General features: G+C 40.4%; 1 protein-coding gene across 1 annotated transcript; it reads left to right on the top strand.

Annotated features, from left to right (window-relative positions):
* Positions 1-162: 162 nt before the first annotated feature.
* Positions 163-3,843, top strand: P884DRAFT_244624 (uncharacterized protein). Its single transcript, XM_069440380.1, has 11 exons — positions 163-646; positions 713-752; positions 823-956; positions 1,006-1,016; positions 1,070-1,346; positions 1,396-1,419; positions 1,476-1,595; positions 1,727-1,826; positions 1,877-2,113; positions 2,162-2,264; positions 2,313-3,843. Exons 1-11 carry the CDS (start codon positions 427-429, stop codon positions 3,636-3,638), a joined length of 2,592 nt encoding a protein of 863 aa, XP_069297032.1. The 5' UTR covers positions 163-426; the 3' UTR covers positions 3,639-3,843.
* Positions 3,844-13,376: the final 9,533 nt, after the last annotated feature.

A 13,376-nucleotide genomic window follows, 5' to 3' on the forward strand; every position in this document is an offset into this window, starting at 1 on the left:
TCCGTAATCCGTAATCCAGGTTCGTAGTCTCGGGGCCAAGGAGGGGTGGGACCCACCCGTTGAGGGGTAACCTGAGGGCACAATTGCAGTGCATAGTGTATGAGCGCGTTCTCCTCGATAACTATACGGATTACTCCGTACACCATCTCCATACGGACTAGTTATATTTGTCTGTATTCCGTACGAGGTACCGTCCCTCCATCCACCAAAAAAGCAGTGATGTTGCAGAGTGTGGGGGGTGGCCAGGCCGCTTTGCCCCTGCACGGAGTCTTCATTTCCCGACAGGTCACGCTACCCTCTGTTCCACTGCACAACCCCTGATCTCTTTTCAGGTTCCGGGCTTCGGCTCTTCTCCGCATCCAGCTTGCCCCGCGCTCTTAACGCCGAGACACTCATACTCATCGACCCAACATCAAGATTGCAGTTATGGACATCCATTCGATGCTGCGCAAGGCCAAGCACGGCCTGGAAGAACTCCTGCCCGGCGACGAGAAGCACTCGCACACCCACGACGGCGACACTGACAATGCGCACGCCGAACATAGCGGCAACCGCTACAGCTCGTTTGCCCCTCAGAGTTCAGGACATGCCAAGTGGTATGTCGACGGCGCCTCCTATTTCTGGGCCGTCTCCATGGCTCTGGAAGGTAACTAGTATGGTCGACCCCGGCGACGCCCATCGTACGCTAACCATATCGTGTCTGGTACATCAGAGGCGCGGGAGTACATCTACATCCTCGATTGGTGGCTGAGGTAATGGTGTTCATTTTCAACGCAGTCGGGGGGAACATGTCATTGACAACAACCACAACAACCCATGCAGTCCAGAGCTGTACCTGCGTCGCCCGCCTGCCCGCAATGAGCGCTATCGTCTGGACAACATGCTCAGAGCCGCAGCTGAGCGCGGTGTTCAAATCTTTGTCATTGTGTACAAGGAAGTTCCTCAAGCGTTGACCTGTAAGTGGGGATTCCAAATTGAGCGGAGAGGCTGGACTAACATGAGTAGTGGACTCGAAGGTGCGAAACCTGACGCCACGTCCTCTCTGATGAGCGACACTGACAGCTTGCAGCACACCAAGCATGCTCTGGAAGCCCTCCATCCCAACATCAAGGTCTTCAGGTATCCCGATCACCATCACAGCGGAAACGATATTGTCAACGGCCTCCAGGAGCTGCACTCCAACCTGCAGAACTTCAGCCTGAAGACATTCAACCTTGCTAAAGCATCGCAGGATGCTGTTAAAGCTCTCTACGGTGTTGCCGATGACATTACCTTGTACTTCTCTCATCACGAGAAGCTCTGTCTCATCGACGGCAAGGTGGCCTTCATGGGCGGTCTTGATTTGTGTATGTTGCATACCTAAATGGCCAACAAACCTCACGCTAACCTTTACAGGCTTTGGAAGATGGGACACGAACAGTATGCTACGTCCTTTGACCAACTGAACCAACTGCAGAAGTATGCTCACAAGACAGGCCACCCCATCGCGGACGCCCATCCCGGCAACGTCGAGGAACTAGTGTATCCTGGCCAAGACTACAACAATGCGCGGATCTACGACTTTGAAGACGTCGATAAGTGGGAAAACAATAAGCGTGAGTCCCTAATTCCTCCCCCCCCCCCAAAAAAAAAAAAAAATCTCTCTCTCCCCTCGTCGTGTCCCTTTATCTCATTAGGGTCCACGAGTATTCTGTTTCCTTGCATGGACCGGACTGACGAGTCATAGTCGACCGTACAAAGAGTTCGCGCATGGGCTGGTCGGATATCAGCATCAGCCTCTCGGGACCGATCGTCAATAGCCTGGCCTTGCATTTTACCCAGCGATGGTAAGCAGAAGCAAACCCTTCTGTTCCACGGACGTCCTAACCTTCCCCAGGAACTTCATCTTCAACAAGAAATACAGCACGCGTGATATTGGCAAGTATAGGTTACTCGAGACACCCAACACCCACCACGGCGCTGCAAGCCACTACGAAGGCGATTTTGGGAGTCACTTCGATGACCTGCAGCAGCGATTTACGCGGCACGTGCGTCGCTTCGTCGGGGCGGAGGAGGAAACACATCACGCGTCCCAGGTTAAGAGCGAGAGTGCGCACATTCAGTTGACCAGAAGGTATCCAGACCACGATCTTGGTATAAAGTGCTTCACTAACTTGGCCAGCTGCTCCAAATGGTCGCTGGGCGTCGACACCGAGCATTCCATCGCCAATGCCTACATTGAAGCCATCAAGAACGCCAAACACTTTGTCTACATTGAGAACCAGGTTCGTCAATTATCTCTTGATTTCGAAAAGCGCTTCTAACCCGAGTAGTTCTTCATCACTGCCACATCGGACAAGCAGAAGCCCGTGTGCAATAAGATTGGCCGGGCCATCGTTGACCGTATCCTTCGTGCCCATCAAAACGAGGAGGACTTCCATATCATCATTGTGATTCCCGCAGTTCCTGCTTTCGCCGGAGATCTCAAGTCGGACGGTGCCCTTGGTACCAGGGCCATCATGGAGTTCCAGTACTTCTCGATCAACCGGGGTGGCAGCAGCATTCTCGAGACACTGCGGAACTCTGGCGTCCAGGACCCCCACAGGTACATCAACTTCTATAACTTGCGCAACTACGACCGCATCAACTCCGGCGCCATCATGGGCCGCGCCGAGCGTGAGAGCGGTGTCCGTTACGAGGAGGCGCGGCGGGAGTATGACGAACGTATTGGTGGATACGATTATGAGGGCGAGCAGTACGGCAGCCGGGACGACTACGGTCACGGCAGTCATGGCGACAGCCGATATCGCCGATACCAGGAAGCCGCCCGCCACATGTCAGACGAGACTTGGGATTCCGTCGCTGCCTGCTACATGCACAACGGCCCCGATCTGCGCAGCGTCCCCTGGACCGGGTCTCCGGAAGACGAGTTCAACGCGTTCGTGTCGGAGGAGCTTTACGTCCACAGCAAGGTCCTCATCGCCGACGACCAGCTCGTCATCTGCGGCTCGGCCAACCTCAACGATCGCTCCCAGCTCGGCAACCACGACAGCGAGATCGCCGTCGTCATCGAGGACCCCACCCCGGTGTCCAGCACCATGGGCGGGCGTCCCTACACGGCTTCGGCCTTCGCCGCCTCCCTTCGCCGCCAGCTCTTCCGCAAGCACCTCGGCCTCCTGCCCCACCAGCGCCCGGATGCTGCCGACCGCAATTGGACGCCCGTCACGCACCACGCTGTCAACGACTACGACTGGGGCTCCGCCGCGGACGAGCTGGTGCAAGACCCGCTGAGCCGGGAATTCCGCGACCTCTGGTGCACCACGGCGCGCCGCAGCACCGAGATCTTCAGCCGTGCGTTCCACCCCGTGCCCGACGACAAGATGCGTACGTGGGACGACTACAACGACTTCTTCTCCCGGTACTTTGTCATCCCCGGCGAGTCGGCCGACAAGGCCGAGGAGGGGTACCGGCAGGGCAAGGTCGACTACGGGCACGCGGTCAGGGAGGAGTTCCCCGGCGGCGTGCAGGAGCTGAAGGAGTGGCTTGCCGGGGTCAGGGGCACGCTGGTGGAGATGCCGCTGCAGTTCCTGATCGATGTGGACGACCTGGCCAAGGACGGGCTAACGCTGAACACGCTGACCGACGAGCTCTATACGTAAGGTAGGCAGGCTGCTTCTCTGGCTAAGTGCCACCGTGTTCGCTCCCGTGTCCTCCTGTAGGGTTTGGGGGGGTTCACGGGACGGTCTTGACCGCACCGATTCAGTTCGAACCTCTGCTCTCATTATCATGACACACGACATATAGTGGAATTAGACTGCGCAACAGACCGGGTGTCCTGGTCTCGCGAGGCGCACGGTCCTGCTTGCTAGATAGATAGGTACACCTACATAGAGCATAAAAATCAAACCGTGGCTTTCTCCAACTGTCATGTTTGACATTAATTAGCGAGTTGTTCGAAACAATCCAAATCCGACCCCTTGCGATGGATTCCAACCGACATTCTGCCCTATCGATATGGGGACCTCTGCTTTCCCAACTCACTAATAGGAGTTGTGAGAATCAAACCTGACCGATATCAAGCTGATCCAGGGTATGAGAGACAGCAAGTCTAAGGAGTCAAGATGGAATAAGGTAACTACTGAACTGGTGCCAGCCTCTCCTAGCAGCAGTCATGCACCTCCAAAACCAAACCTCTGTCTGGTCAGATGGAGAAGAGCGTCGGCTCAAAGTGTCTAGGGCGTCCTGGTAACCGCGGTTACAGCAGACAAGTCCAGCCCTCTGGACGGTGATGGCGATGGATGCGAAGACGACGACGACTATGCCCCTCTGGGCAGTTCTTGAGGCAAGTCGTGCCCCGTCAATGTCTCGGATACCTCCGACTCCACGAGCTGGTGTTATAATCACTCATGGATACCAGTTGATACTCGGTGCCTATAGCGTTGAGGGCGTATAAGTATAGCTGAAGCAGAATGTGTGATTGGTTCGGGGGCCCGCAATCGCCTGATTGCCCGTTCTAATTTACTTCTTTTACCAACACCCGAGGAGGTGTCTACGTTTGAGAATGCGCAAACATATAAACGTCCTCGAGAAGTCTAGTGTCGGCGCAAATCGCGGCCGGCCCATGTTGTCTAATTATTCACCTAATTAATGTCAGAATACCTACGGACTACTTAGGTGCAATTGCTGGAAGCAGCAATTGCGGCGTCGCTTTTGCAGTTTTATAATTACAGTAAGTGGTCACAAGTCCGGGACCGCCCCTACATTTCCCAGCCACCTACATTTTTACCACCAGACTTTAATACAGGATATCTCAACAACCACAAATTGTATAGAAAAACTGTTTACATTAGATAGTAGCCCTAGTTCTAAGCTTTAATATTTTATATACCACCCCCTGGCTTTTTTGACTACGGCTAGCCGACGTGGCATTCCCTGGATTAGCCTATCAATTAGCCCCTGCTCAATAGCCTACTACGCCTCCCGTAGGCACTTGGTAAACTCTTTAATATCTACCCTGTTCTACCTTAAATTCTATAGATCTAGGAACATCGTATATAGCTTCTATTTAAGAGCTACCTATATATATTTAATAGGGTTTAAATTAGGGCTATATATAGGCCATTTAATCTAGGAAATCTTCTATACTAGGAGCTACTTATTATACCCTAAGTTAGTATCTATAGATAGAGTTAATACCCTAATTACTATAGTTTAGGACGTTCTTACTAGGGAAATAGATACTAATTATAATAGACCCTAATACTATAGGAACGCCTATAGGGGATAATATCTAGAGGGAATAAATATATATAATTACTACTATAAGTATATAAAAAGGTATTATAATTATAATAGATTTAGATTTATATATAGAAGTTAATATTATTAATTTTACCTTTATTTAAAAATATTAATTAAAATGACTTATTTATATTCTACCTATAATTTGATAATTTAATAAGATAACTATATTATCTTATCGAGTATATTAAGTACCTATTACATTAACTAATAAATATAAAATAACTTACTAACTTGATTACGCTTATATTATAGTTAGTTATAATACCAAAACCTCTCTAATCCTCTTAAGGATACCTACACTTAGTAATCTTACTATTTTACTATTTCCTTTAGAAAACCATTAGTAGTTTCTACTAGAAACTAGGTTAGCTTGACTCTAGCACCTAAAGAGAATAGAAAAGGACTGCCAGAGGGGAGCTTGAGTCTTTATATTAATTACTATTTCGAATATACCTATAGATCTATTCCCTAACAAAGAAGAACCAAAATCCTTAGGAAACCTAGAGGAAATCCCTTCTAAGTTATAAGATTTTACTAATATAATAGATATATTAAATTCTAATATCCTCCTATTATTTAAGGTAACTAACTATAAGATTAACCTATAACCTAAAACTATACCTCCTATTAGACTAATCTACCTACTATCTCGATATAAATTTAATATCTTAAAAGAATACCTTAATAAGAACCTAGCTAAAGGAAGAATCTAACCCTTAGAGAGTTTAATAGCTAATCTAGTCCTATTTATACTAAAGAAGGATAGGAGCCTCTATCTCTATATTAATTACTAGGGATTAAATAAGATTACCTAGAAGAATTACTACCTATTACTACTTATTTCGGAAATCCTAGACCGAATATCTAGGGCCTAATTTTTTACTAAGCTTAATATTAAAGATACCTATTACTAGATTTATATATAAGAAGGAGATAAATAGAAAATTGCCTTCTAAACCTAATATAGACTATTTAAATATTTAGTTATACTATTTAGCCTGACTAATATACCTATTACTTTCTAAAATTATATTTACTAAGTACTTAGAGGGTTACTTAATAAATTTTATATAGTCTACTTAGATAATATCTTAATCTTTTCTCCTAACTATAAAATATATATAAAATATATCTTAAAAGTCCTTAAATAACTTTAGAAAGTATAATTATATTATAAACCTAGTAAATATTTATTTTATAAAGATTAAGTTAATTTTCTTAGATTTGTAGTAAATTAATAAAGAATTACAATAGATCCTAAATAGATTATAATAATAGAAGAATAGCTAGAACTATAGACCTATTATAATATTTAAGTATTTCTTAGATTTGTTAATTTCTATCGAAAATTCATTTATAATTTTTCATAGATCACCTACCCCCTAACAAGTCTACTAAAGGGGTTAGAAAAGGGGAGGAAACCAGGACAAGTCTAGTTTAATCTTAAAGAACGAAAAGTATTTCAAGAAATTAAAAATAATTTCAAATCGGCGCTAGTTCTCTAGTACTTTGATCCTAAAGAGCTAATAATTATCGAAATAGACACTTCTATATTTATAATAGGGGCCGTCTTATCCTAACAAGTAAAGGACTCTTAAAAATATCTTATTACCTTTTGGTTAATTAAGTTTTTAAGACTAGCCTATTATTATAGTACCCCTAATAAAGAAATAATAGTAATTATAGAAAGCTTTAAGTACTAGTAATACTATCTAATAGGGAATCCCTATAGAATTATAGTCTATTTAGACTATAATAACTTATAAGGATTTATAAGATAAACCAAACTTAATAGTTACTAGGTAAGGTAATATATATATCTATTAGGATTTAATTTTATTATTAAGTACTAATCTGGAAAGTAAAACCTAGTAAATAGCCCTTTAAGAAGACTAGATTATAAGGAAGATAATCCTCTTAGGAACTAAGAATAGTTACCTATACTCTAGAATAAGATAATAAACTATTAGAAGGTATAAGAAGCGTAGAAAGTTTTATAAGCATTTTAATACTAGATTAAAGTCTAATCATTAAAAGTCAATCTAAAGGCATTATATAATATAGAAAAGGTATACCTCGAAAGAAAGCCGATTATATTATAAAGATAGGCTAAAGAGGTAGTAAGACTAGAATTAGCTTCTACTATCTAGCTATTATAAATACTTAGAGAGTATATCTTAGAGCTCTAAAGATTAGACCCCTTGACTTAAAGAGTAAAGGAAAACCTAGAGAAAGGAAAGATAAAAGGCTAGTAAAGTACTAGCAAAGCTAAATTATAGTCTATAGGATCTAACGGCGAATTGCTCTATAGGAGAGCACTTTATATTCCTATAGAAGAAACTATAAGGTAAGAAATCCTCTAGTTATATTATAATAATACTAGAGCTAGGTACTTTAGACCTAAAAGAACTAGCGAACTTATCTAAAGAAAGTTTAACTAGGAAGGCCTAGCAAGAGATATTAGAAATTGGTATTAAATATACTATATTTACTAGATGAATAAACCTAAACGGTATTAGAAATATAGTAGCTTAGAATCCCTATTAATACCTAGCTAACCCTAGTAAGAAATTAGTATAGATCTTATTATAGGTTTTCTTATAATAAACTTCTAAGCTAAAGAAAAGAATATAGTATTAGTAATTATAGACTAATATACTAAAATAAACCAGTTCTTTACCATTAGTTTAGATATTATAAGCTAAAAGTTTACTAAACTAGTTTATAAAGAAGTTAAACTTAAATATAGTATATTAGAAGGTTATATAAGTAACTATAGCTCTATCTTTACCTTGTAATTTTAGGCAGATCTCTATTATCTAAATCAAGTCTATAGAAGGCTTTCTATAGTATTTTACCCTTAAACCGATAGACAGACCAAGCGAAGTAACCAAACATTAATATAATATCTATACTATTTCGCTATAACAAACCCTATAATTTAGGTACAAATCCTCCCTAAAGTAGAATTTGTTTATAATAACGCTATTAATATAACTATAGGACTACCCCCTTTCTAAGTATTAATAGGATATAACCCTACAATCTCGTTATAAATTAGGGATGATTTGCTAAAAGAGAGGTACTACCCTAACGTGGTAGAATAGATCGAAAAGTTATAAACATTACAAAAGTAACTAGAAGACCATTAGAAGAGAGCTATATAAGGTTATAAATATTATTATAATGAAAAATACTAGGAAAAGATATTTAGGAGAGGCAATTTCGTCTTACTTTTAACCTAAAATCTTAGATTAAAAATACTAATAAAATTAATACCTAAGTTTCTTAGCCTATTTCGGATACTTAATCTAGTTAGCTTATTAGTATATTAACTAGTATTACCTATATAATATATCTGACTATATAATATATTCCTTATCTTATTACTTAAGCTATAGTATCCCTATAGCCAAAATGAAGTAAAATAGATACTAATACCTAAGCTAGAAGATAATAAGGAGTAGGAAGTCAAAGAAGTTTTAGTAGAGTAGGCCGATAACAGGACCTAATAGTTCCTAGTAAAATAGAAGGGATAGCCCTCTAAATTTAACTAATAGGTAGACAAAGAAGATATTACTAATATATAGGGTAAAGTATATAAGTTTAGGAAGCGTATTATAACTATAGAGTACCTCTAATATGGTGCCAAGAGGTATAGGAAGAGACCAAGAAGAGGGTACCTATAGAAACTACCTAGATATATATCCTAAGGGAAAGTACATAAACTAGGGGGGTATATTACTATAGTAATATACCCTAATATAGCGATCGAAATACTATAGAAAAGGGCCTAAGGAAGGCGCCCTAGGAGGGGCCCTAAGCTACATTATAAAGAACTATATTTTAGGCTAATATTATACTAAAACTATAGTAAAGAAGGCCTTATTAAAGGTACTAAAGTTAGTAAAAAATATTTATATTAAGATACTACAAACCGGCGGAGCAAATCTATAATACCGATCTAGGGCTAAAGGGGTATCTACTCTATATAATCAAAAAAAGAAAAACAAAATTCACTACCTAGAAAACCTTGTTAAAACCTACTATAGGAGATAAATCCTAAGTCTGCTACGTGTTTGTCTAAAAATCTAGCCGCCTTGTCCTTGCTACCTAGGGCCCCTGTTATAAGCGTGCCTAACTCGGTGATAAACTTATACTTAGCTATTTACCAAGCAATATAACCCTTGTTAATAGGCTCTAAGTAAGGTAGTAACAAATAGTACTAGATTACCTAGTCTTATAAAGCCTATATTATATTAGTAAATAAATAGGTAGACTAAAATATAACCGAACTTACTATACTAGCATTAAACTTAGGCTATAGGTTAGTAGCTATAATTATATACTTATAATTAGGGGGTACCACCACTATAGCCCCTTCGAAGTCGGCTAGATTCCTAGGGGTCTGGCTAGACTAGAGGCTATAGTAGGGCCCCTACTATACAAAGGTAGCCAAGAAGCTAGAAACCTAGGAGTTTACCCTAACCAGGCTTACCATAAAGACCTAGGGCCCTAGCCTACTATAGGCCTACGAGGTCTATACCAAGTATATACATAGCGCCCTAACTTATAGGGCCTCGAACTTCTATAAGCCTACTAAGCCAGGGAGTAAGCCAGAAGGCCCTGCTAGGGAACTATCGAAGGCCTAGTACAGGGCCCTTCGGGTAGTTACTAGGGCCTATAAGGCTACCCCTATCTACTACCTTAAAACAGAGGCCTAGGTACCACCCCTCGACCTCTATCTTAATAAGAGGCTAGCTAACTTCGAAGCCAAACTCGACTAGCTACTCCTATAGACCAGGGCAGGCCCGGGGGCCTCCCGGGTCCTTATAAGGGCTCTTATCTAACAGGCCTATAATAGGCTTAGCTAGAGGTTCTAGAAGAGAAGGACCAGGGCAAGGGGCTAGGAGCCGAAGCCTATAGCCCTAGAGGTAGTAAGGTCGATAGTCCGGTAGTAGGTCTAGGAGGGCTATAGAGGGGGTTAACCCCCCCTATAGACCCTATAAAGTAGACTATAGGCTACGGAACTAGCTATAGTAGCTAGCTAGAGCGACTATTAGAGGGCTAACCAAGCTAGTAGGAGGATATAATATATATCGGATAAAGACCCCCTATACCTAGTTTTTACAGGGGAAGGCCTATAAAGGTACTAGGGCCTAACGAAGGCCTAGAGCTCCCTACTAGTATAGGCCTATATAGGGGCTATTAGCCTCTGTAACTTCCTTTTTAGGGTTTAAGTCCTAGGGGTTAGTACCCCTTACTATACCTATAGCCAAGGGAGGGAGACTGTAGAGCACCTAGTTATCTGGTGCCCGAACCTACTAAGAAGCCGAATATAGGAATCCTAGGAAATATAGTTATAAAGGGACCTAGACCTCGTTTCACAAGGTATAGGGACCTGTAACTATCGTTTAGTAAGGAGGGTTCTATAGTGGCTAATAGACCTAGGGAGGCTCCTAGAATACCGCCTTATAAGGAGGCTAGACTAGGAGGGAAGGCGTCTATAGGGCTATTCTAGTCACTTCTCCTTTTCTTTGTAGTGTATTAGTATTCTAGACTAGGCGTTAAAGGTAGGATAGAGGTTCTTATCTGGCCTATTAGGTATAGTTTCCTTTGTATATAATTAGAGAGGCTCTGGTATACTTATTAGTGTAATGGTATAGGATTAATAATAATAATAATACTATATACTAGCTATTACTTCTATAAATATATTAATACCTAGACTAAATTATAAATAAAAGTAGATAATTCCTATAGAAGAAATCTTCTTACTACTATTATTAATAAGGCCTATATTAGACTAGTAATACTTCTTAACTACCCTAAAAGTGATAGCTATATTATTTATAAGTATAGTAATATAGTAGTAACGGTACTTACTAAGTATAAGTAAATCTTCTAAGTCGGCTATATCTAGCTTTAGGGCTAAAACGACCTTATATATAGACTAAATGATAATTATAAGATTAACTATATTACTAGTTATAGTACTAATAGCCTAAATAATCATTAACACTCTAGGAATCGCTCCTAAAATATATACTTATTAGGAGGTAGCTTATTTAGTAGCCCTAATAATACCAAAAACACTTAAACAAGCTAATAGTAAGATATATATACTAAATGTCAAGGGGAACCTCGTTATTTATTAAACTAGTGCCAGCCTCTCCTAGTAGTAGTTATATACCTTCCGAGACCAAACCTCTGTCTAGTCAGATAGAGAGGAGTATTAGCTCAAAGTATCTAATATATCTAGGCACTTATAGTTATAATAGACAAGTCTAGCTTTCCTAGACAGCGGTCACGATAGATATAGGGACAGTAACAACGATACCCCTCTAGGTAGATATAAATAAGTCTACCTATATAGAAAAAGATAGCTAAACTTACAAGTAAAAGAAAAACCCTATCATTATATAAATAATGCTATAATAGTAGTCTATTACTATTATTATTAATCTATTCTATAAAAATTATCTATTATCCTTATTATTATTCCCTAACACCTCTTATATAGGCACCCCCTATTTATATCTAGTATATATATAACTTATTTAGAACCGGAAAAACGAATCTATAACCTATACCCCTCTAGTTATACCAAGAGGTTCCTACCCTAGTCTATACTTCCCCTTCGAATTCGCTCTAAGGCTCCTACTAGTAAATTCGACACTTAAATGCCCTCCTTTCTAGCCTCCCGCTATCTTGCTCTCTTAGCCCTACTATCCCCCTCAGGCGATAGTTGCTTCTTAGATTACTAATACCTCTACCAGGCTTTAGTCTCGGCCTCTAGCTTGTCCTAGCCTATAAACTAGGGCAGGTATTTAGGAGCTAGCTCTAGATCTTTAGGCCTAGACTACTTAAAGAGAAGGGGCCGCGTCTACTTAGTAGGATTATCCTTAGGGTAATACCGATATACCTAGCCTTTTTTAATAGTCTAGGGCGATCTAGCCTATATTAATATACTTGTCTTAGTCTAACTAGATAGCTATTATACTATTAAAGGCTTTTTTACTTAGCCTAGTACTACTTCTACTACTACTAGGAACCTAAAGATTATATCTATCTTTATATATTAGTAGCTATAATTTACTCCTCTACTTATATTACTACTTACTAGTAGATATCTATCTTTAGCTTATAGGGGTACTTGAGTACCTATTATAAGAGCTAGGCCGGCCTAAGTCCTTTAGGTACTTTGCTAAGGAACCGCTAGATAGCTATATCTAAGGGAACTTAGGTATCCTTTTTAACCTTTAGCTACTCTTATATCAGTAAGGGATTATCTTCTTCCTTTGTCTAGATAGAGATAACCGATTTTACATATCTAGGGGCTAGCTATAGCTATTAGATAGGTAGCTTCTACTATCTATCGTTTGCTAACTATCTAGGCGGTTAATAGGGATTAATGTTATCTTATAGGGTCTTTAGCTTCTCTATATATAAGGGATTATTAGGCTAATGGCCTAGAGCTATCTAGATTATTCTAAGCTAGAGTATTAGTATTTTATTCTTAGTAGCTATTATCTTTAGCCCTATATATCGATAGCCCTTCTACTAAGGGAGCTTAAGATAGGCCTTATCCTTTTAATATATCTCCTAGAAATAGAATTAATAGAATTTAGCGACCTAGATCCTATATTCCTACTATCCTTACTATCTTAACATTACTTATACTATAGCCTAGACTTAGGTATCCTTAGGTAGAGGGAAGAGGGAGCTTAGGTAGATAACCTTATCTTATAAGTCCTTATATAGGTCTTTATAAGCCTACTTATTAGAGGGGTATAAATCTATATAATAAATATAGTACTCTATCTAGTTATATATAGCCACTACCTAGTATAACTCCTATAGGTAGTAGATAAGGACCTAAAAGTATTTACCTATAGCCTCCTTTTACTTCCTTATAGGTAGAGCTACCTACTTAGGCCTCTGGTTAATTATAGTATCTAGGAAGATATATATATATAGCTTATAAGCTATTAATATATAATAAAGGAGATTTAAGAGGTCAAAGCTATTTAGGTACTCCCTTCTTAATATAAGCCCCTTAATATTATAGAGGCTTACTATAATATTATACT

This window comes from Thermothelomyces heterothallicus (assembly GCF_042370625.1).
Source record: "Thermothelomyces heterothallicus CBS 202.75 unplaced genomic scaffold P884_scaffold_13, whole genome shotgun sequence".
NCBI classification, from domain to species: Eukaryota; Fungi; Ascomycota; class Sordariomycetes; order Sordariales; family Chaetomiaceae; genus Thermothelomyces; species Thermothelomyces heterothallicus.

Excerpts from the sequence above, each read along its gene's own strand:
- P884DRAFT_244624 (XM_069440380.1), top strand. The coding sequence starts at position 427 with ATGGACATCCATTCGATGCTGCGCAAGGCCAAGCACGGCCTGGAAGAA. Across the intron at positions 647-712 it reads CGTCTCCATGGCTCTGGAAG|AGGCGCGGGAGTACATCTAC; the intron begins GTAACTAGTATG and ends CTGGTACATCAG. Across the intron at positions 753-822 it reads ATCCTCGATTGGTGGCTGAG|TCCAGAGCTGTACCTGCGTC; the intron begins GTAATGGTGTTC and ends CAACCCATGCAG.